This window comes from Anguilla anguilla, chromosome 6 (genome assembly GCF_013347855.1).
Source record: "Anguilla anguilla isolate fAngAng1 chromosome 6, fAngAng1.pri, whole genome shotgun sequence".
Lineage (NCBI taxonomy): Eukaryota > Metazoa > Chordata > Actinopteri > Anguilliformes > Anguillidae > Anguilla > Anguilla anguilla.
The window spans coordinates 46,047,658-46,071,466 of record NC_049206.1 but is presented as its reverse complement, the minus strand read 5'-3'; the positions used below and the strand labels follow the sequence as shown (position 1 = coordinate 46,071,466).

General features: G+C 43.0%; 2 protein-coding genes across 21 annotated transcripts in view; both read left to right on the top strand.

Annotated features, from left to right (window-relative positions):
- Positions 1-3,837, top strand: part of myt1la (myelin transcription factor 1-like, a) — a 73,896-nt gene extending 70,059 nt beyond the window's left edge. For 7 of the 8 annotated variants that reach the window (XM_035422752.1, XM_035422751.1, XM_035422749.1 and 4 more), the window contains one exon: positions 1,215-3,837. In XM_035422752.1, coding sequence (XP_035278643.1) covers positions 1,215-1,355 — 141 coding nt within the window. In that variant the 3' untranslated portion in view covers positions 1,356-3,837. The remainder of the gene's footprint in view (positions 1-1,214) is intronic. The other variant, XM_035422746.1, reaches the window with a different exon arrangement.
- Positions 3,838-4,936: 1,099 nt separating this feature from the next.
- cep43 (centrosomal protein 43) lies at positions 4,937-22,681 on the top strand. 13 transcript variants are annotated; one of them, XM_035422857.1, is made up of 22 exons: positions 4,937-5,230; positions 6,233-6,286; positions 8,000-8,054; positions 8,260-8,348; positions 9,297-9,434; positions 10,901-10,927; positions 12,115-12,171; positions 12,689-12,759; positions 13,237-13,298; positions 13,509-13,570; positions 13,690-13,770; positions 14,414-14,425; positions 14,694-14,765; positions 16,006-16,214; positions 16,504-16,575; positions 17,426-17,503; positions 18,505-18,594; positions 19,405-19,514; positions 19,717-19,785; positions 20,157-20,190; positions 20,594-20,687; positions 22,483-22,681. In XM_035422857.1, the coding sequence occupies exons 1-22, from the start codon at positions 5,147-5,149 to the stop codon at positions 22,555-22,557; spliced, it is 1,695 nt and encodes a 564-aa protein (XP_035278748.1). In that variant the 5' UTR covers positions 4,937-5,146; the 3' UTR covers positions 22,558-22,681. The 13 variants fall into 13 exon arrangements, with proteins under 13 accessions (XP_035278748.1, XP_035278751.1, XP_035278750.1 ...); XM_035422860.1 differs by having other exon boundaries at positions 4,938-5,230; positions 14,417-14,425; XM_035422859.1 differs by having other exon boundaries at positions 4,939-5,230; positions 16,507-16,575.
- The last annotated feature ends 1,128 nt before the right edge of the window (positions 22,682-23,809 follow it).

The following is a 23,809-nucleotide window of genomic DNA, read 5'->3' as shown; positions in this document are numbered from 1 at the left end:
TTATTTTTTATTTTTTTGTTTGCTTGCTTTGTAATTTTTAACCTAACGATCAAGAGAAGGGACATAACAGACTTTGATGCACTCACAGATGTATTGTATTCTCACACACGGACACACACAAGCAGTCTTCTGGTTTTACGTTTTGTGGAGAACTCTTGTTTCTTGATCCTCATTATTCCAACCTGGACCTTCTCCCCACTTCACATGACTCCAATGTACATTTGAGCAGAAAAGGCTTGGGCATTCAGGTGCTTTATTTCTGGGAACATTATTACCAACAGTTATAATTTAAATACCTGCTAAATATGAGATGTCACAAGATCTAAGTATATTCCAACAAAAATAGTTTGCAAAAAATAGTCTTAGGGTCTTACAGACAGACAGGCGGCAAGTTGAGTGTGGGCTCAAATGAGCTGTCCAAAATAAAAGTTGCTTTTAAACAATGAAGATACAAACTCTTTAAAATACATATTGGGTAAAAAGTGAAACTATTAGTGTCTAGCTGTCATGACCCAATGTGATGGGCTAGGACAGTGTTTAACCCCATTTGTGGCATTCGGCCTGCCGGAGAAGTGGATCAGTCTCGGCTGCGCCGGCTGGTGGAGAGAGCACACACACCTGGGTTGCGTTAACTAATCAGCCCAGGTGCTTAAAGCTGTGTTTCCCTCCACGGTTTGCGGCCGAGACTGGGAGCGGGTTTCTTTATTTAGTTTTTGTTCGCGTGTTTGTCAAAATGAAAGTAAACCACCGCTGCAAAGCAGGAGGAGCCGGTCCGCTGAACAGCAGGCCAGCTAGGAGAGAGGAACTGAAAAGTAGCCGCTCAGTTTTACTTTCTTTCAGCACCTGGGATGATTAGTTAATGCAATCCAGGAGCGTGTGCTCTCTCCACCAGCCGGCGCAGCCGAGACCAATCTGCTTCTCCGGCGGACCGAATGCCGCACCATTCTTTCCTGAATGTTTCATTGCATGACATCGGACTGTCCAGTTCACCCCTCTCCCTAGCACTGTTTTCCCTTCTAGTGCAAAATGCTGATTTCAAAGAAGACTGATATGTAACGTTAATGTGTCTTCAGCTTATTATCCGTCCACCTATTTTATTCATGAATGTTATTTGTAAGATGTTAAGCTCTCCTTTGGTAAAAATGTCTGGTCTGTTCATCCTTTACCCACAGCCTTTGTCTTGTCCATCCTAATTCCGACATCCTGTTCCACAGGAGCCGATGAACGAACAAAACTTTGACACTTACGTGAACACTTTGACAGACATGTACACCCACCAGGACCAGTACCAGAGCCCGGAGAACAAGGTCCTCCTGGAGAGCATAAAGCAAGCGGTGCAGGGAATCCAAGTCTAGACCCCATTCCCTTCCCCTGCCCCCTTCCCCAGCTGGCGGCTGGCAGAGTGGCTGAAACTGAGCGTGACGGTACAGCAGAGGAGGTTAATCATGAAAGGAACGTCTCTCAGTAATGCTGCTGTACTGTATCCGAGACCGTGTTAAATATTCATTTATGTTATTTAAAAAAAAAAAAAAAAAGAAGAAAAGAAACGTGTTATGCATCCAAAAACTTCAGATAATTTTTTGGGATCTTGCTTTAAAAATACTCGACAGCATAATAGTTTTTGAAAACATTCATGTTTTGTACATTTTCATATGAGCTAACATAATGTGATGTAATGTTTATAGCTGCTAATGCATACACATTTTTACAATATAATGTAGGACATAAGTTGTTTTTAATGCTTATTGACAAAGCATTTTAGATTCATGCGCTGACCTGGAGGGAAAAAAAATGAAAACAAATAAGAAGAAAAATGCAGCAGCCACTTTTTAATCATCTTGTCTCCTCGTTGGAGTATTTTATGGAATTTTAAAATGTTTGTGTGCAGATTGTTTAATGGCAAGACTTGGATGTAAATTGCTTTATTTTTTAACTATGTTTGAAAAATTTGTCTTTTGTTAAAGAAGTGGTTGATAATGGTGGGTGGGGCTTTAAAAATATGTTGAAATGAGCATGAAAGAAAGTGACTTGACGTATGATGGTTTTGTTGTAAACATCATGACACGGAAACCGGTGGAAATCCCAATTTCTAGAGAGGAATATTTTATGACTTCTGAGGAAAAAGAAACAAACACTTTTATCATCCTGTGTTGTTAGATACCCATTGTCATTCAGCCAGTGAGAAGGTGCTGTCAAATGGCAATAGATAATCTAGAAGACATTAGCATTAGCATTTATTCTTTTCAATTTTAAAATTTCAGTAGCTAAAGTCAGAAAACATATCAGCAATATATGATCACAATTCAGTCACATATTAATAGATAAGGGATGCAATCTACATAAACCGTTTGGGTATATGCAATTTCTTATTTATAAGCATAGTGGGAAACAAATGAATCTTTTTACTATATGTAAAATATTAATTTTTATATAAATCTTTTAATACAATAACATTTTAAAATTGAAACATAGATGTTCAGTTTAGAAATGAAGGATTCTTTTTGAGTTGGTTTCTTCATGTAAAATTTTGCACAGAAACACCTTCGTTTCCATGTTTTGATGCTTTTACAGAAACTTGAGAGGTAATAGAGGAAGGAAAGGGATTTTGTGAAGCGTAAATATATGTAGAAGGTAATCAGTCCGTGGGACTTACAGGGTCATTGTCCCCACATATGTGCCAGTAGACTATTTGCACTTGTCCTGTAGCTGTATCCTAACAAGTGGAAGTGTGCAATTTCCAGGTGACCAGAACCCCTTGACTCACAATGGGAACAATAACCCCAAAATTAACTGTAGGGAGTTAAACAATATCACTGACGGAATCTACAGGGACTGCAAATCAAAAGTGAAATGATTAAAATTAGATCAATAAGTATGCTTGTTATATTGATAATAGACAATGATCTGGATTTTAGTATTTATGATGAGAAGTATTCCCAACAGCACTTTATATCTAATCATTGTACAATTATGAAAACAATATGTCAGATGTATTTTTTAAAAAAATACAAAGAAGCCACTCCAACAGACACAGATAGTGGCTTAAAAAAACAAATAACTCTGATGAGGAATCTGGGGTGATGCAGTCACTCGTCTGCATGGCCCTCATTTATGTTGTGCTATTAGCTGTAGCTGCCATGTTCAGAATTGCCTTTTTCGAGAGCTAGCGCTAAGGTGCTTGTCATACGCCCAATCCCATGTTATGTAGTTATCCTAGCTGTCCTCCCTTAGGGGCCCCATGCATTTTCCATGACTCCACACGCCTTTCTCCAAAGCATTGTGTCCGTAGCTTATCGCCAATATAGTAACGCTTTCAGTAGAGTAATAGCTACAGTAGTATCAGTTTTTTAATCAATTATTGTTATCGCTACAAAGAAAAACGGGGATTTTAAGCACAAAAACTTGCTGCTTGTCTACTATTGGTACATACTGTAATATCAAATCAAAAAGTTTTCTGTGACAACATACTGTAAGGATCACTAAAGGTGTCACATATTAGAATGCCGAATAATTTTCATATAAATAATTGTGAATTCATCAGAGTTTATTTATTCTACCTTATACATTTTTAAGTTAATTTAAGTACTCATGTATGATGACAGTATTTTGTACAAACTATTGTGTTCTCTTTTTCGCTTTCTCTCTGTGGAACTGAAGTTTAGTTTATTTTTGTACTACATGGCATGGATTTGTTGACAATTTAATTTTGCTATAACTGTGTGAGATCACAAGTTGCTGTGATATTTCATTTTTAAATGGTGCAATTTGTACAATTTTTGTCATGCTGGATGTCGACACATCTTATTCTGAATAAAGAAAAATTGTGTTGCCACAAAATAGTTGTGTATTTTGCGGTTTTTATATGCTTACATATTAACCATTTGAACCATTGTTATAATTTGTTCTTCTTTATATGTGCAATGTGTGCAAGCCTTGCATTTATGATATAAGCTATTATCTATTCTGCATTGTATTCCAAGGCAAGCCAAGATGTGGCTTTAGAGAGATGGTGCCACTGATTTATGAGACGTGTTAGTTACATTATGACCACATTCGTTGTATCTGCCTTTTGTTAGTTTCAACTCTTATTCCATCACTTGTAAGATTTAAAACATTGAGCTGAGCAAGTTATGAGAGCAGGAACTTTCCCCTGACTAGAGGACATCTTTATGAACTGTTTGAACTCTACTACATTTAAAACCTACAACAACAACAACAACAACAACAACAACAACAACAACAACAACAACAACAACAACAACAACAACAACAACAACAACAACAACAACAACAACAACAACAACAACAAATTTTAAATAAAAGAGAGCAAGAGAAAAAAATGGACACCTTACTTATCTGTTTTCTACAAATATTATGACAGATGAGGAAAATACATTCCTGGGATGTGAAAATAATTCGTATTTATTTAAAAAATACATAAAATTAAAAAAACTTTTAAAACCACAGGTTTACTGATGAGCAAACTGGACATCATGCAAAAATTCTAATTTTTTTACATTTTGATTGATTTATTTTGTAATATGCAGACAATAAGTGGACAGTACATGCTTAAAATACTGTTTATTTTAGTGTAATAACAATCAGCAATCATACCGCAAATAATTAAATAAATATTTGTCCAAAATAAACACATAGGAGAACCTACATAAATAAATAAATAAAATTAAATAAATACCTTTTTATCCAAGACGCCAGATAGGAATTGTAAACTTGAGTGATCAGTTTTTCTTCACTGATGCTATATTCAATACAGGTGGCTTTTGGTGCATAATTCTTGCTTATCACCTATCAGAAATGCAAAATATACAGATCGAGACTTCAGTGAATTACCAGACTTGGCAACTGCATTCTGCATTATAGGACCTACTGCAAACCTATGATTGAAACACGAAGACATTTTCTATATAAGATGTATCAGGAGACAGAACGATCTATTCCCCTTTAATGTATAAAGAAACAAAGCTTTGGAAAATTTTGTCAATTTTTTTTTCTGATATACTACTCGTATTAAAATGATTTTGATAAACGGACGAAGAAGATAATCTACCAGCTAGTTAGACATTACGAATGTGCGGTGGTGAATGACAAGATAGCTACTGGCGTTTGTTTGGTTGTCTTGGTAAAGATGTCTGCAGCAGAGGAAGATACGGAGCTACGTGATCTTCTGATTCAAAACTTAGAAAACAACGGAGTTCTCAATAAAATTAAGGTAGCTAGGCCGTGTGCTGAAAGAACACGTTATGGCTCTAAATATACTTTGTTGATTTGAAATTGTGATTCATTAATGATCGATGCTACTCCGGGTTTCATTTTGTTAGTGTTAGCCCGCAACATAGGCCGCAGGTGGTGAACTTAAAAATGTTATACAGCGAGTATAGCCTGATATGGCTAACGTTAGTTAGCGAGCAACATAGCTAGAACTAGCATTGACAACACGGTAATCAAGCTTTAAAATAGTAGGTTGACGTTAAAGCTATGTTACACTATGGCTAGTTGACTAATTGCATGTTTTGCTGTGTTATCTAATGATAAATTGTATATAGTGAATTAAAATGTTACAGGTTAGCTAGCTACGTTTCTACTAAAGGTCAACTAGCTTAACGTTAGCGCTTTTAGTTAGTGTAATGCCGGCATTAGAAGCATTGCAACGGCTTGACAGTCAACACCTTGTTTAGACTAGTTGTCTCTACATAAACATTGCTTCTCATGAGCTACAGTTAGCTAAGTTAGCTTTATTTTGAATTAGGCTCAACACTGCAGAAAACAAGCTGTTTTTTTGTAGAATATTGTATGTTGTCTTGTAAAATTGTGGATACCTAGCTAATGTAATATTATCTAAAGGTCGCTAGCTCTCGTCAGCACTTAAGTATCTAGTGGCAAGCGACTTGTAAATTAGTAACTGTTGGCTAGCAAGTTTGTACTATGCTTTCAGGGTAGTTTGCCCAGCACTGCTTATAAATACGCTATGCAGTACTGAAAATTAAACGATTCAGCAAACGACCATACGTAATCATAGCCATGAAATTGTTACTAGAGGGTGTTCCGGTGTTTCGTGCTGAGTTCCTTTTATAGCCGTGCTCTTGGCTTCTGCCACTTGCAGTTTTGTTGAATGAGTAATGTTAGCTACAGTCGATGCTGACACCTATTGTAAACATTAGTATTTTGCCGTCGTTGTTTAACTTGCATTTCTAAAATATATTTTGCTGTGTAGGCTGAACTGCGTGCTGCTGTTTTTCTCGCATTGGAGGAGCAGGACAAAGTAGAGGTAGTGGTTCATGACAATATGACACTTATTCTGAATATGTACGTCATCTGCAATACCATGTGTGATGTCCATCTATGGTGAACTCTTCGTTGAATTCTGGAAGCATTCCTACTGACTTAAAACTGGCTGTGGTTAAGCCACTCCTTAAAAAAAAACACCACCTGTCTCCTGAGGAAATGGGGAACTATAGGCCAGTCTCCAACATCCCATTTCTAGCAAAAGTGGTAGAACAAATTGTGGTAAACCAACTTCAAGACTATCTCAATGGAAATGACATGTTGGAGAAGTTTCAATATGGCTTCCGTTCTGGGCATAGCACTGAGACTGCTTTGATAAGGGTCAGCAATGACCTTCTACGATCAGCTGATACTGGGCAGCTATCTAGTTTATTTCTTTTCAGTCTCTCTGCTGCTTTTGATACCATTGATCACAGTATCTTACTGGAGAGAATGCACACCCATACAGGGATTGGAGGCACTGCCCTTGAGTGGTTTTCCTCCTATTTGTCAAACTGCCAACAATTTGTTTGTTTGGGTGATTCATGCTCTGAAAGGGGTGATGTGAGGTATGGTGTCCCACAGGGATCTGTGCTCGGGCCTCTGTTGTTCAGCCTGTATATGCTCCCCCTTTCTGACATTATTGAGAAGTTCAACCTTGGATTTCATTGTTACACTGATGGCACACAAATATACTGCTCACTTCCCATGAAACCAGAGATGGAAGTTGCTGCTTTGTGTTAGTATCTCAATGGAATCCAGGCATGGATGACAACAAACTGCCTTAAACTTAACTCCAAAAAGACAAAAGTATTGCTGGTTGGCTCCAAGCACAGTCTGACTAAGTCCCCATGTTTAGATGTGCCATTTGATGGCCATTCTTTTAAACTGTCAAAAACCATAAAAAATCTGGGAGTCATAATGGATCCTGAGCTTTGCCTGGATGCCCACATTAACTCGGTAGTCAAGACATCTTACTTCCACCTGCGCAATATTGTGAAATTGAGGCCAATCCTGTCTAAGGAAGATTCCATAATGCTGGTTCATGCCTTTATAATGTCTAGGCTTGATTATCGCAATGCTTTGTTTACTGGCCTACCAGACTCTACGTTACAGCGACTTCAATTAGTACAAAATGCAGCAGCCAGAGTACTTACCCACACACGCCGCTCAGAGCATATCACTCCTGTTCTTAAATCATTGCATTGGCTCCCTGTTAAATCCTGGGTTGAATTTAAAGTGTTGCTAACTACTTACAAAGCATTGCATGGCTTTGGACCTTCATATTTGCAGGATTTGATTGAACCGTTCCCTGTCGTACCCTGCGTTCAGCTACTGCTGAACTTTTAGTGGTTCCTCGTTGCCAATTAAAAACAGTTGGGGGAAGAGCTTTTAGCTGTGCTGCACCATGCCTCTGGAATTCAATTCCAAGCCATATCAGCTACAATTGGTTCTTTTAAATTGTATCTTAAGACTTAGGCCTACTTGTTCTCATGTGCCTATTCCTCTTAGTTTTGACTTCTTAGGTTGTTTATTTATTTATTTATATATTTTTATTTTTGTTTGTAAAGCGCCCTTGGATGTACGCATGAAGAGTGCTATATAAGAGCTTATTGTATTGTATTATTTGTAAGTGCTGAATTGCTTTGTAGAGAGGGTACGTTAGCCACATTAAAAATCAATTTAATATTTCAATGTTCTCTTTTTTACCTTATAGAATAAAACTCCACTTGTGAATGAAAGCCTAAAGAAGTGTCTAAATACCAAAGATGGTAAGGATTATTTATATTTGCTTGTGTCTTGTGCAAATGTAATGCAGTATGCCATCTTGCATACCCGATTGCCCTTCCTATTGCTAAATTAAATGGCAATGTGAATTGTTTGGGTTTCCTATTCAATAATATGGGTTTGGCCCTTTGAGATTTTCAGATTCGTGCAGTGGTATCGGCACTAACGATCTGTTTATTCCCTGTGTAGGACGTTTGGTGGCCAGCCTCATCACAGATTTCCTGCAGGTTTTTAATTTGGACTTCACGCTTGCCGTCTTTCAGCCAGAAATTAACTCTGTGAGTATGCATTTCTTACGGTGCAGATTCCAAGCGCATTGCAGCAATGTGATTGGATGACTGACCTGGGATTCTGTGGCTGGGTGCAATGAGCACAGCTTTCTCAGGTGTTAAATAATGTACCTGATCATTTAATGCAGTACTTTATGCTGGTAAATGGTAAATGGACTGCATTTATATAGCGCTTTTATCCAAAGTGCTTTACAATTGATGCCTCTCATTCGCTAGAGCAGTTAGGGGTTAGGTGTCTTGCTCAAGGACACTTCGACACGCCCAGGGCGGGGTTTGAACCGGCAACCCTCCGACTGCCAGACAATCGGTCTTACCTCCTGAGCTATGTCGCCCCTATGCTGAATGTAATACATTTGAATGTGTTACTGCTGACTTTCTGCTGTTGTTGCCACCTGTAAAATGAATGGGCATCAAGCAACAGAGAGCATCACTCATATAGTGTTGAAGCTTTAACTATTTCAGCTATAACTGAAAAGGGGTGAAGGGTAATATTAGATATTAATATCAATATCAGTTGGAATAGCTGATGAGGTGCATCTAAATCCAAGTAGTCACAAACTTGAACCAAATCTTTTTGTGGAAACCAAAATGAATTATTGTCAATCAAAATTTACCAGGATTCAAAATTGCAGGAATTTTTACAAACCTATAGGATGCAATGGAATCATAATCGGTTGGAATTTCGTTTAGTCTGAGTTCTAGAACAAAAATTATGAGTGTACCGTCTGTAGTGTAGTGTCAGATATGTCATTGTTAACCCAGCACCTGTGCAAAGCATTTGAAACCTGCATTGGGGAACTGAAAAAGCAGAGGACCACCACAGGCAGTTCCTTGTTTTTCTCCGTTTGAATAATGCCTGCGTGTATGCATCCGCGTACGTGTGCGTGTGTCCGTGCACCTGTGGCTCTGCGGCTAACCCTGCATCCTCCCGTTCAGCTGAATGGCCTGGAGAGCAGGGAAGCGGTGGCCCGCGAGCTGGGCGTCACGGAGCAGGAGGGTAACAGGGGCACGCCCCTCCTCCTGGAGCTGGTGAAGAGGAGCCGGCACAAGGACAGAGCCTCCGTGTTCTCAGAGGTGACTCTCGCGCATCTGACTCACTCACAGTCCGTTCGTTCCCAGCCTGGCTACACTGTTTACATATGACACTGTGGGCCATTTGGGGAAAAAAACAGCAGCTACACTGACACCATTATTGGCTAACCGCGTTGCCGGCTGTATTGGCGCCTCCGGTGGCAGTAAAAAGTATGGCACCGTTTTACGGTCGTTTAGTTCAGCAGAGGTTTAGGTCGGGTCCACTTGCAAGCCCAGGTCTACAGCATGCAGCAGCCCGACCACCTCGACAGTGCTGGGAAAATCACTGCAAGCGTTCATGTTCACGTGTTCATCTTTCTCCATTTTTACCAAGCCTGTGACTGAACATTTGGAAATAGATCCGTGGGCTTTCAGTAGTGCTTCAAATAAGTAAAGCTTTTCCTTGTGCTCAGCTTTGCACTGAACATTAACTGATTTGATGTAACAAATGTGACTCTTACAAGCTTCATTCACACTTTGAATGACGAAGTTCTAATAGCAAGCATAATTGTTTTTAATTTTATAACGATGATGTACTTGCCAGGATTCACTCGAATGCAGATCACTGCACAGTAAATGAACACAGCATTCATTGAATGCTAACGATGCCTTTCAACAGGGCCAACCTTAGGACAGTTTTCTTTTCTTTTCTTTTTTTTGTGCACAGACAAAATATTTGTGACCAATTAATTATTTGTAACTGACGCAGTATATTTGTGTCACTCGGTTAATGAGGCACATGGCATGTGGTTTAAATCGGGCCTGCAGATCGTCTGAAATGTCACAGTGGAGGTTAAAAAAAACACGCTCTGTGACAGAGCCAGACATTTTTCATAAAGAGACGTGTGGGCGCGGTGTGGGAAATTCCCTGCGAACTAGCGGTTTTTAGGTGGCTGGTCGCTTGTAATATATGGTAACCCAGGGAAATGGTGTGCTGCAATCTTTTGGCTGGCCTGAATCTTTGAGTCTGTGGCCGGTGCAGCGAGAGTGAATATTCTTCATTCGTTCTCTCCATCCTCTCAGTCGCCTATGGGGCACTTTGTCTCTCAAGCCCAGACTAATCAAAAACAAAAAGGTGGGGGAAGGGGAAGTTGTTTGCAGGTGTGTTGAACATACAAACCGGAAATCATGCTTATCGTTGTGTGTCTAATTACCATACGAGTGAGAGTGGGGCACACGTTATTTTAGAGTTTTCTGGCTGTATTCAGTGTGACAGGTTATATTATCACAAGGGTGCAAATTAACTGCTGAGACGCAAGTTTTTTGGCCATTATGGTCATTCAGGTTTTTTTAGTTTACTGTATACGATATCTAGCAAGCCCTTTAAGAGTATATAAGTTTACTATAGTTGAAATGCATTTCTGCGTCCGATAATGTGAAGCCACGGCATGCTTTAGTGAAATGTCTAACCTCTTGATGTTTTTTTCCCCCTCCCTCTTGCTGCGTTCTCCGGGGATTCCTAATTCAAGGGAGAAAGAACCGTGCCTATTCCCAAGGTAGAGAGCCGTGTATCTGTTATTACCCCAACGTCATAAGCACACCAGTCCTCAAATATACCCAATCACACAGGAAATTATTTTTTGAACACAGGAGCCGTACAGTAGCAGTAATATAGCATTATATATTACGTAGCACATTCAGAAGGCATGTTTTTTAATGAGTACATGACAGTCCAAATATGTAAATATCTGAGGTCTGAGTTACGTGAAAAATGGCACTACTTTCGTATTAGCTCTTTTGTATATTGTGTATATTTTTGTATATTTTCTATATTTGTTCGTATAATATAATTGTCTCTCCGCTGGTATATAGGTCATAAGTAGATTGAACAACAGTAATTACAAGAAGTTCTGTTTGAAGAAGAAAAAAAAAAGTATTTCCTGTTCATCAGCAAGTTTGTGCAAAACAAGTTTGTCCTACTTTTTCATATTTGTTTCATAGTTAATACGGTTTCACTTACTGTACTCGGCGAGTAAATCATTTCCTTTCACATGGCCTTCTGCAGTGAGGCAAACAAGGGCTCTGCACTACAGAAAAAATTATCTTTAATGAGTAATACTGATTTTTAAAAAATCAAAAATAGTAGGATTACGTGAGGCGTTTAACCTTTTTTTTTTAAGGTTACTGGTTTTTAAAAAGTCAATGAACAGTTCTGGGTTAATTTCTGGCCTAATTAAGGTCTAACTGCATAAGACCTACTTTAGTTTCATTCCTGTTAACCACTCATAACTGCATAACTCGAGTTGTGTATCTCCAAGGTTCTACTATATAGTATATGCCCTATTATGCAAAAACATTTTGCCTTTTTTTTTAATTACACATTGATGGTTCTCATTCAACTTTATGTACAGTAAATGTGTTATAAGAACTGATGTGTTTTTATAAACCAGATGTGACTAAACCATATTGGTGCATTTTACAAAAACACAAAATGTATTTTTTCTGTATTTGAATAGACCTTTTTGCACATTTATTTATTTTAATTTTTTTTGCACGACACCAAGGAGATATACGTGTATGTGTCTACATAAAATGGGAATGGGATGTTGAATATACTGTACGGTTGGGCTGAAAATAAACTTGACACAAAATATGCAAAAAAATATGCAATCCGTACCAATGCACTGAATGATATTGCAATGTGTTAAATAATAATGCTGTGGGAACGTGTGTGTTTATTCAGGAGTTATCTCCCAGGCAGATTGCTGATGCCCGGAGGAAATTTGACTTTTATGACAAGGTGATTTTGCACATATATTTTATTTATTTATCCACAACTGCTGCAGCTATCAGTTCAGCCATGCTCATGACTTGTGCATTAGTCATTGAACACAGTCAATGCATTAGCGGACACAGCTTGATAGGAAAAAGTCGTAATGCAATGACAACAGACAGTGAGTCTCGGACAGTGATTATGTTTCATCAGTGGCATGTGCTAAAGCTGTGTTCTATTATGACTGGGTTATTGTTATCCAACACTGTAAGAGAGATGCTACCAAGTCCTGTTACCACGTTTTTGTTTTTTTTTCCAAATGGTGTATTTGTGTATCACATTGGTTAAAACATGAGAAAGGAAAACCATGGTGAAGTTGCATTTTATAAATTCAGACCGAAAATCATGTTTTTCAGGACAGACTGACAGTTTGTTATCTATTGAATATCTCCTTTATGACCATATTGACAGTAGCGATCATGGTTCTGTACAACTATGTTGGGGCGTGTCTTCATACAGCGATTCTTCATCTTGTTTTTTTTAGGACAAAAGTGGCGGAATAAGCAAAGATGAGCTGAGGACGCTGTTCTCCGATCTCTTCCCCGCTTTCCACAAGTACGTGTCGACTTTCTGCTCCTCCACCGGGCTGCGCGTCCATTTGCATTTGGAGTAAATTGGATCTGATGCACCTTTTACTCCAGGCCTAAGCACTGAACCCATTGCTGCCTGTTGCCCAGAGAGGACGAGCAGTCCTCCACTAGGCTAGGTCTACAAAAACGTTGTGAAACCCTTAGCAATTGTCACCTCTTATTTGTTTACATTTTAATTGTAATTTTGTTAATTCCTGTTGCAATTTAGGTGACATTTCACACACCATTGTTGTTGCAAGAGCCTTAGTCTCTTTTTTCACATAATATACCATAATATATAACATAGCGTGCTCTGCTGGGACCCTATAATATGCTAGCAAATTGTCTAAATGGCTTTAAGACTTTTTGAATAAACGGGCACTGCATTGGTGAACTGTCTATTCCAGCTTTTCTTCCACTCATATTCCATGTATTCTGTTTGTTCCGTATATGTTTGTTAAAGGAATATGCTCGAGCGATACCTAACAGATGAATTCAGAGCTGTAGACAAGGACTTCAGTAACTGTAAGTATGTTTTAAACGCGTGTTATTGTGTGACAGTTTAAAAAAACAAAAACTATTTTTACTTGAAAAGACTTAGTCGTGTTTTAACGGCTGTGAGGAAAATGACCACGATTCCCTGTCATCTCGTATGTGTTTGCCGCTCATGTCAAGTACTCGAATGGCTTATTAACCACTCAATATATTTCACTGTTTTGCGATTGGTGTACACAGCCATAGAATTCCAGGAATTTCTGGGGATGTATAAGCGTTTGTTTATCCAGTGTAGAAGTGTGGTGAGTCACCTCTCATTTATTCACATGATCGTTTTCATTATTGTGCGAATCATTAATGCGACCTAAGTGACATTTCACATATCATTGACTATAAAACGCAGTGTAATTCTGTCTCGAAGGTCTGCAGTGATGTCACGGACATCATTCCAACCTCAAATAAATTTTCTGAGGAGAACATATGTACATCACCTTCCAGTAAGGTAGGTCGCTTATTTGTATAATACTTCTAACGTGTCACCTGTTCGCCTGTGATAACTTGGCTATTAAACTGCTGATTGGTGGCGGTGGCATGTGATGACATTCTTTTAATTAAACTTAATTAAATGTCATCTGACAATTGTTTTGCATCTTCAGCTTCAATGTTTTTGGATTTGCTGTGCATTTTAAGTGCATGACTTTGGCCTGGTCTTCAACTTTGGAATGTTCTTTTAAGTTATAAAAATTTTTTTTAAAAAAGCATTGCATTTAAAAAGTCATAACCCTAAAAAGTTTTACTCAAAATGTAAGTGGAATTATGCTTTTGTCCGTGGCTAGCTGTAAACCGAGATGATCCGTGTTGTGTGTTTATTTGGAACCTTTGTGGTTCTCAAGTTTAGCAGCTTGAGGTTCTCAAGGTTAGACCTCTGTTAAGAGTTAAGAGATCAAATTCAACCTAGAAAATCACATGGTGAGCCTACTGCTATTTAGATCTGCTTACACTCAAGAGATTGTCCCTAAAATAGCCAAACCAAATTTTTAAAAATATGCTGTCAGTACCCTAGAGATGTTAGGTTGTTTGTAGGAGATTAGTTTGAATAAAATGGGGAGCCTATAATTTTGGTTTCTTTTTATGCTGTCTTTGAGAAGGATGAAGAGGTTAGTGGTTTTAATGGTTTCAGTTCTTCTTCTTTTTTGTATTGGACTTTTTTTTAAGAAAGCGGTCCCTAAACAGACATGATAAGAATATGTTAAGATGAAATTGATAAAAATCCATCAACATGCCCAGTTTGGAGGGCTAGCTTCTCATGTTGTAATCCCATGCCGATGTGCTGCTTAGCATTTCCTACTTAAGGGACTACTGCTGAGTGTGTTTGTCGAGGATCTGAGTGAAGCAGGAGGCTCACGACTGTGTTCTTGCGCTCAGATACCCAGATTTAAAGGATTTCTTAAGCACAGTGAGGAAGAGGAGGATGAGGAAGAGAAGGCTGGCGCCAAGGTAAATGCATGCCGCTAAGCAACGGGGTGCTCACGTGCCAGCTCGGGAAATCATGCGAGGCGCTCAACACGATGGCGCCATTGAAATTACGCCCGAGGTCGTTTCGGTGGGAATTTTTCTACCGTTGTCCGACCCTTTTGTTGGCAGGGTATTTATCGCGCCAAAGAAATTATTTGCACATCTGAAACTCGGGGGGAAATTTTCTCTCGACAAAAACAGTACCTGTCTGGCAACAGATTGTATTTCCCTTCCCTGACGGTTGAGTTTCGTTGAACCAAGGTCAGTCTCATCTTTAGGAGTCTAGCACTTCCTTTTTAATTCTTTAACAACACAAGCCAAGTCTATTTTCCCATCAAGGATCTACAAAGCATAGCTCTACAGTATTGCCATACTCCGTGACTTTTAGCAGCTCTCTCTAAGAGAAAAGGGAGCTCGCGTACAGTCGGGCAAACACGTCCTTGTCTGTACAGGGAAGCTCTTGCTGTAGATTTTTTGTTGCAGTTAGCCTTCGATGACCTTCTGCTGTATTTCCTGCTTTGTTGTCGGGGCCTCTTCGCTGTGTTCGGCGTGCGTGAGGGGCAGACTAACCTCAGACCACCACGTTGACGGTTCCCGTGGTTTCTCAGCAAGCGTTCGCTGCGATATCAAAATTTCCTGTATGTACTGACCGTAAGCGCACACAAACAATTCATCTTTTGTCACATCGAAGAGGACGGTCCGAATTCCTTTCCCGAAAAGAGAATACGGTCGCCCTGTTTAGAATTTGCCTGTGGCGGTTGCAACATGCCACAGTTTTGCTTTGGCATTGTTGTCAGTTCATGTTCAGCCAGCCGGACAACTTTAGATTAGATGTTTGGTTTCACTTGGCATACAGCGCAAAGGTGCTGTTACTCATCCATTGTGCTGTCAGGAGACTGCATGAGCCCTTTTGTATAGTTGCTATTGGCCGACTGATTTTAATGCAGGTATAACCATGTGCATGGACGCCCCAACCCGGAGCTTCGCCGATAGCCTAGCTGTCTTTGGATCTCACGAGCTCTCACTGCTTCCCACGCGGTGGCTTCTCGGCTTCGCTAACACTTAATGGTGCTTTTTTTAAGTGATTCATTTCCATCTGAAACCTCTCTGCATATTGCGGTGAAAGTGAATAAATGAAGGCCTAGGGAGTTTTTGGGCCTCCCGAGGGCTTGTGGATTTTTAGAGTTCATCTTTAGGGTTGGTATCTGTGCGCGTTGTCCAGGGAGTCGAGGTGAGCCACGGCGACGCCAGCTTGACCTTCGGCTCCACGAAGGGCAAGGGCCCGGCGCAGGCGTCGTCCAGGGAGCCGAAACACGGCGAAGCCCCGCCCCTGCCGAGGAAGAGCGCAGACGCGGAGGTGGAGGAGGACGAGGACGAGGGGGACTCCTTCTTCGACGACCCCCTGCCGAGACCAAAGAAGACGTTCGGCTGGTAAGCGACCGACGCGTTTCTCGACTTAACGCGTCGCGCGAAATCGACGGAGAATTGACGGACGGCAGAAAAACAAGGGAACTCTGGGGAAACGTGGCGGCGTTTGAATAAAATGAAAATGTGGATTTGTATTTCAACACATTCAAGATGCGTTTTTATTTTTATTTAAAATCAAAAAGGAGTATTTGCAGTGTCCTTAGTCACACTAGCCAATATACTGGGTGCTGTTGTATCACAATAAAGCCATTTTTTTTTCTCTCTCCCTCCTTGTCGTTGCTGCATTTGGAAGTAGTAATCTCGCCAAGGCAGATAAAAGTCACTCAGAGGCAAGTCTCTCTGAAAACAACAATAGTCGCAAAGAGTAAGTACATTACATTTTTGCTCTTTAGGGTGCAATATGTTAGCAGAACGATTTGTTAAAATATTTGGTGACTATGTGCACGCGTCACACACATCAAGTGTGTCAAATGAGTTTAAACACACACACGTTAATACGCGTGTTTACATGTGCTGAATACACAGGATACTCGCGCACACACGCGTGCATAGATTATCGGTCCACCATAAACCCCGTAAGAAAGTTGCTGCACCTTAATACGCACATGGATAGTGTCAAATAACAACGTCAAAGCTGACAGAAACAGGTAATGCACCATTTCGCAGTTTGTTACAAGCCGGTAAGCGCAAATGGCACATTTGCCACCGCCGCGTTGTTTTGCTAAACGTCGGCCAATTTCCTATCCGATTTCTTTTCCGTTCCGCGTCGTCTCCCCTCTTGTTCCTCGGGGGAGGACGTTTTACGGAGCGCTCTTTAATAGTTACATTACATTACAGGCATTTAGCAGACGCTCTTATCCAGAGCGACTTACACAACTTTTACATAGCATTTTTTACATTGTATCCATTTATACAGTTGGATATATACTGAGCAATGCAGGTTAAGTACCTCGCTCAAGGGTACAACGGCAGTGTCCTTACCCGGGAATCGAACCTGCGACCTTTCGGTTACAAGCCCAGGTCCTTACCCACTGAGCTACACTCCGTCCTACAACCTTTTCCATGTTTAACTAATAGTGACGCGCCTGGCGTCTCTTCTCTGCTCAGCTGCGTGCGCTCTCCCCGCCGGCGTCTCTCCTCTGTTCCGCTCTGTCTCTGACTTGTGTGTGTCTGTCTCCCCCTGCGTCTGTGCACGCGCTCTGTTCTTCCGGAAGGGCGGGCCGGCCGGCGAAGGAGAGCAGCCTCTCCCGGGGATCCCTCCCCCCGTTGAGGAAGAGCAGTAGCCTCAACGAGTAAGTGCGCGCACAGCCCGTCTCAGCGAGCGGTCTGTATCGTGTCAGTGAATACAGCAAGCACGCAACGCATTACTGTCAGTAATGTGCGTGCTGGGCGTTACGGTCAGTAAGTGTTCACATTGTATTACAGTCTGTGCAGTGCATTACAGTCTGTGTGTGCAGTACATCACAAGCAGTCAGTGAATGTTCACACTGCATTACAGTCTGTGTGCAGCGCATCACGAGCAGTCAGTAAATGTTCACACTGCATTACAGTCTGTGTGCAGTGCATCACAAGCAGTCAGTAAATGTTCACATTGCATTACAGTCTGTGTGCAGCGCATCACGAGCAGTCAGTAAATGTTCACATTGCATTACAGTCTGTGTGCAGCGCATCACGAGCAGTCAGTAAATGTTCACATTGCATTACAGTCTGTGTGCAGCGCATTACAGTCAGTGTGTACTGTGCATCACATGCAGTCAGTAAATTTGGACTGCACATTACAGTAAGTCGGGTATAAGGACTAGTCTATCTAACATCAGAGATTTTTGCCCTTTAGAGATGAAAAGACAGCTGCCAGCTAATTGTGTCATTTAGAAAGCGAAATTTATAACTTCAGTAGTTAGGATGGCTAAAAAAGTATAAACGATGATGATCATTTTGGTGGTACAATGACTTTCTGAATAAAGCAAGTCACCAATTAATGAGTGTCAATGAGGCACATTTCAGACGCATATTGGTAGTGTGAAGGGACTTTGCATCACTGCTGACCCATTTAGTATGTTTAGTTACCAATTTTATTGTGTCTAGAAGCTATAGTTTTGCATCAGGATTCATATTTAAAGCCTCTCCTCTTTAGTTTGTGTGTGTGTGTGTGTGTGTGCGTTATATGTCTGTGCGTGTATATGTGCGAGTATATATGTTTGTCTTTCCTTCACCAGTTTCTGCTCTCCCGTACATCTGGTCTCTCTCGCTCTCTCTGTCTCTCTTCCTCTGTGTTTGGCGGTTCCGGGCTCAGTCTCTCTGCCGTAGACAGCGACACGGACGCGGACGACCCCTTTTCAGACAGCGATAACGGGGGAGGGTACAGCCCCGAGCCCGACGGGAGGTGAGCCTGAGTCTTCAGCTCCTCCTCTGTCCTCCCCCCCCCCACCCCAAAAACCCAACCCTCCCCCCCCTCCCCCCCCCCCACGCCTCACGGCCCCCAAACCCAAACCCTCGTCCGCCACGGCATCTCCGTCCCCCGTCCCCCGCGCCCGCCCCGCACATCCCGCAAGGTCCGAACGCCCTTTCGCTCGGTACCGTTTCAACGCCGCGGGTTCGGCCGCCGCGCTACGGCGTTACCTCTCGGTAAACGTGCGTTCGACGGCGCGTTTGTGCCGGCCAGGTTAAAACAAAGCATTTCAGCCTGACTCAGATTAGCAAAGCTGGGTGTAGCGCTCGGCTCAGTCCGTAAAGTAGCGGTGCGGTTAGCTGTGCGCCGGAGCTCGTGTCGCGTGCGTTTCGGGGAACGGAAGTACAGATTTGCGCTTTTTGTCCCTCGCGCGGCGTCGTCCAGGGAGCGATTCGGGGCTGCTCTAGCCACACGACGTTTCGTCGGCTGCCCCCAGAAGGCTTTCGTAACGAGGGGGTGGTTCAGAGCGTTCGGGGCTGCGATCCGGCGCAGTCGTGGCGCGCCGGTGCTCGCGGAAGCCTTCGATACGCTTCGGCGGGCTCTTCAGGCTCTGTTTTCCGAACGCACCGAAAGCTTTCTGCGTAAAAACATCCGACGCTTCCCCGGGCCCTTAATGAAATCAAAGTCGGTTTTATCGCAGCTTGAGAAGCATGTCGTAATCCGAGATGGCTGATCGCTCGGCCCGCGTTGTGGCCGAGGCCGGCTCCTCGCCCCTGACCCCGCGTTTCCCCCGCTGCGTTTCAGGAGGGCGGACCCCGGCAGACCCGCGGGCAGCCCCCCGCCCCCCCCGAGAGAGGGCCCCCGGCTGAAGAGCGGAGAGCCGCACCCGCGGGACCCCCCCGAAAGGAGGACTGGTACGCCCCCCCCCCCCCCCGCCCCCCCCTTCTTTCCCTCAGAGAGAAACCTTCCAGAACCTTCCTGCACCTGTTTAAACCGAGGACCTTTCCCCTTTCTCAAACCCAATGCAAACACAATGGCTTTGTATAAATTGACTTGACCACAAAGAGCAAAGTGTATCCGCTTCACACTAAGTCTTCTCACCATACTCTATTGCAGGTAATCACAAAGACAAAGGATCCAGGGACTCGAAGGCCGTGAACAGCAGAGACGCAGCTCTTGGGTCCGGTATGTCCATTGTATCTGCAGTTTCTGAGCTGTCGGAGTACAGCGATACTGTGGTTTCCTCCTGATGTCTCTCTGACCACCGGCAGTGGGGCGTGTGGTTTGCAGTGCTCGGAGTCTGGTCGCTGCGATTGGCTGAGCGTTGCACGGAAATGCTGTGTCTGACTGCCTTCACGGATTTCAGTGTTACTGACTTTTTGTGTGTGTGTGTGTGCGTGCGTGCAATCAAGCAATTGCAAAATGCATATCTGAGTAGAGTTATTTTTAACCCCCCTTCCCCATTCTCAGAAAGCTGTAGATTAGATATAGGTCCTGAAGAAGTAGTAGTTTGAAGAAAAGGATGGTTTTTAATCATTTCTGTTTTTTATGTGCAGACGAAGACAACGACTATGACGACGATTTCAACAGGTATGTATGCTTTAGAACCAATAATTGTTTCTTTTGTGTGTGTACCAATGGGATCCAATTCAATCGTATCCGAAAAAGTGGCCGGTGTGGGTGCAGGTTCTTGTTTTAGCCCACCGCCGTGGTCCTCGATCAAGACCCCGATAAGTAGAATCGGGTGTCTCAGTGCTGGGCCAAAACAAAAAACCAGCACCCACACCGGCCCTTTTTGAATAGGATTGGATGCCCCTGGAGTATACAGTACATACATGCATGCATACGTACATACGTATGTACATACATATTCGTACACACACACACACTGCCTATTAAGCCAATGCCTATGATTGACTTGGGCGGTGAGAGTACACAGTAACGGTAACATCCTTGTGGCTTTTCTTTTCGCCCTTCCGCTGCTCTCGCTCAGCACCAGCCACCGATCGGACAACTCGAGAAGCGAGCTGAGCATCGGGGAGGAGATCGAGGAGGTCTCCATCGAGGGACCCGACGGAAGCGACAAGGTAGCTCTCGCACCGCCGCCGCCACCCGCGCGCGGGTCACAGATGGGCTTCACGCCCCCGCCGTGCCTGCATCGCGGCACTCTCCGTTTAGCCGCTGTGAAGGGTTGCGAGACGGCGCAGAGCAGGGGTGGGCCGCTCCCGTCCTGGAGGGGCCAGTGCACGCAGGTTCTAGCTGCCGCCTGTTACCCCGGCTGATCAGCTAATAGGTCTTACGCACCCGACAATGATTCAGTAGACCGCAATAAAACGCTGCGATGCAGGCACGCGGGCGCAAGAACAGTCACCATCTGCGGGTCATCTCAGGGAACGTAGCTAAAAGTTCAGATCACGCAAGCGATAAGGCTGAATAATAACTTAGAGCGGAAGCTGGTCTGCAGTCCAAAAGCAGATATGGCCCTCGTTGCCTATCCCTGGTTTGAGGAAGGCGGAGTGTGTACACTAGGGATGTGACGGTATGAAAGTTTCACGGTATGATAAACAACCTTCCGACTTCCTCTTTGCCTCTCCCCTGCCTTCGCCTGACTCCTCCTCATTTTGCTGGTTTTTTTAACTCGTTTTTTACACGAATGAAAAAAATAACATCGCTGGTAATTTGTAGGTAGCGAGCTAGCTTACATTTTACATCAGAAAGAACGAGCGGGAGAACGGCAGCCGCGCAGCTGCTCGCCCCCATGGGGGGCACGCACGTCGTGCGTCAAGCATAATGATTGGCTGGAACGACGCAACCTGTGTTTTTAAATGACGTTGCCTCTAAATACAGATCTAGGATCAGATTTGTTAAAAAGGCAAACCGGATCCTGAATCAGCAGTCAGGGGATTTAGTCATTTTTTGAAATGGCGAAATTATCGTACATTTGGGCACTGGTTGAAAAAAAAAAAATTCCCCGCATGAAAATAGCTTTCGTCACGTGATTCACTGTCACGGAATTACGTTACGTTTATGATAGTACTATTTCACATTTGAGTTTTACGGTATACTGTCATACCGGTATACCGTCACATCCCTGGTGTGCGCACGGGGGAATGGGGAAGCTGGTTTTGAAACGCAACGCAGAGAAGCCACCAGGAAGCCCTGCTTCGGATTGCTTTAACCCGCGGGAAAAGGAACACATCACTGGGCCGGAGAGTTTAAGAAGATCCCCCGTAACGTCCCTGGTAAAGTACACACCGGTCCTGAGCATGGGGTGTACTAAGTAGAAGTAGGCCTCCTGAAGGTCATGTGCTTCCTTGAGTACAGGCCAGCAACAGGTTGATGAGGTTGGCCTTCATTGGACTCCCAGGATTTAGTTCTCAGCACCTGCAATGGTCGCACGTGGCGCTATCGACTTCCTCGGTTATCTTTTAATCAGATGATGCTCATTTGCATTTGGCAATGCGCGGTGGTGCATGAGCATCGAAAAGCTCGGAACCGATACTCTTTAAAAAATGAGGTCAAACCAAAAAGTAGGGCGTTCAGCCGAGAGATCAGCTCATACGACCACAGCGGGAGGCGTAGTATTGGATCGTACGCACTCGCAGACCGCGTTGACACGCAGCGTCTGCCGGAAAGTTCTAGAAAGTGGGGACCAGGCTGCGAATGAGGGAAGCGGGGGGGGCCTGTGCGGTCCCGGAGACGTCAGTGTGGGAGTCTGAAGCCTTCCTGGGGTGTCTGTTGCAGGCTGTACCCCCAAATTAGCAGCTATCATCAGTTTCATGCGGGTCACCACCCGCGGCACCCCCCCCCCCCCCCCCCCCCCCCCCCCCCCCCGTTATGGTTCTCACTCTCCGTTTGCCCCTCCCCCTTTCTGTCTCGCAGCTGGATGACCTCACTCAGGACCTGAGCGTGTCGCAGCTCAGCCAGGGGGCAGACTACATGGAGGAGGTGGCGTGAAAGACCGCCACCACCACGACCGTACCAAGACAGCAGATTTTATATGGAATTTATTTAAATGTGCGCGTGAGAAAAGTGGATCTACAAAAAGCAGGTTTTAAATAAAGTTGGACCTTGAGAGCAACGGGTTTGCGTTTTCTTGACTCTCTACAACCGCCGTTTCATTTGACGTGATTCCGTTATCGACGTTTGGTCAGAAAATGAGTTCCACTTTACAGCATCGTGGGGCCCTTACCAGAATAAATACACCACTGCCCTTGAAAAGGCATTTTGAAAAAAAATATGGGGATCGCTCTGCCTTGGAATTCCACGGAATGTTCTAAATAAAAGTAAAATACTTTTACGTGAAGCCATTAACCTTAAGCCACGTTTCCACCAAAAGTACCCAGAACTTTTAGTCCACAGTTGTCACTGGTGGCTAGTAATCACTGCCAATTGCATCCACAAATGTGCGTCTATGCAGAAAGAAATATTTTGATAGTAATGTCATACCCCCACAATTATTTTTTACATAGTAACCTAATTTGACTATTGCAGAATTTAAAATAACTGAAAATAATATTTAGTATTAAGGCAAAGAATATATTCACCTGATTTGAGGGGGAACTGGAGCACAAGCGTACTAACAGAGCCTCGTGTTCCCAGCTTCCTTGTATCGGCTTTCAGATCATGCACTGCATTTGGCAATATAGAATCCAAATGGGGGTGTTCCACCATTTGTAGGATAGGCTCGTGAAGAACCTGTCTAGCGTGGTTGACAGGTTCTTCATTAGCTTTGGAACACCATTTTAAAACATTTGTAATCCATGTAATTGAACAGCAGAGAAATGATGTGTAAACTGTGGCATTGTGTTGCCTTCTGTTCCCCCTTCCACCCCTGTTACATTTACATTTTCGGACATTTTGTTTTAGTTTTTTTTTATCTCGGACGACTTAGAGAAGGGCATTACATTAAATTTAGGCCAGGGATGCTGAAATCTGACCCTCGGGGCCATTAGAGCTGCTGCTTGTCGTTCCTCCTCTCTAATTAGGGACTGATTCAAACCTGCTGCCCCCAGCTGAGTGTAATCTGTGGCCAGTGAGTGCCATTACCGGACTGTGGACTGTCGGACAGAAGAGAAAACCAGCAGTAGCGCTGATGTCATGGGCCAGATTTTAAAATATCCCTTTGTAGGCTGAAGAGATGTTATTGGTTTAAACTGTATTAGTTGTTCGCACATGAATATACAACATACACTGTAAAATTGTGCCA

What these genes read in the sequence shown, in the direction of transcription:
- cep43 (XM_035422857.1), top strand. Translation starts at nt 5,147, where the DNA reads ATGTCTGCAGCAGAGGAAGATACGGAGCTACGTGATCTTCTGATTCAA. An exon ending in AGACAAGGACTTCAGTAACT is followed by an intron (nt 13,299 to 13,508) that starts GTAAGTATGTTT and finishes TGGTGTACACAG; the next exon opens with CCATAGAATTCCAGGAATTT. An exon ending in TATGACGACGATTTCAACAG is followed by an intron (nt 20,191 to 20,593) that starts GTATGTATGCTT and finishes GCTCTCGCTCAG; the next exon opens with CACCAGCCACCGATCGGACA.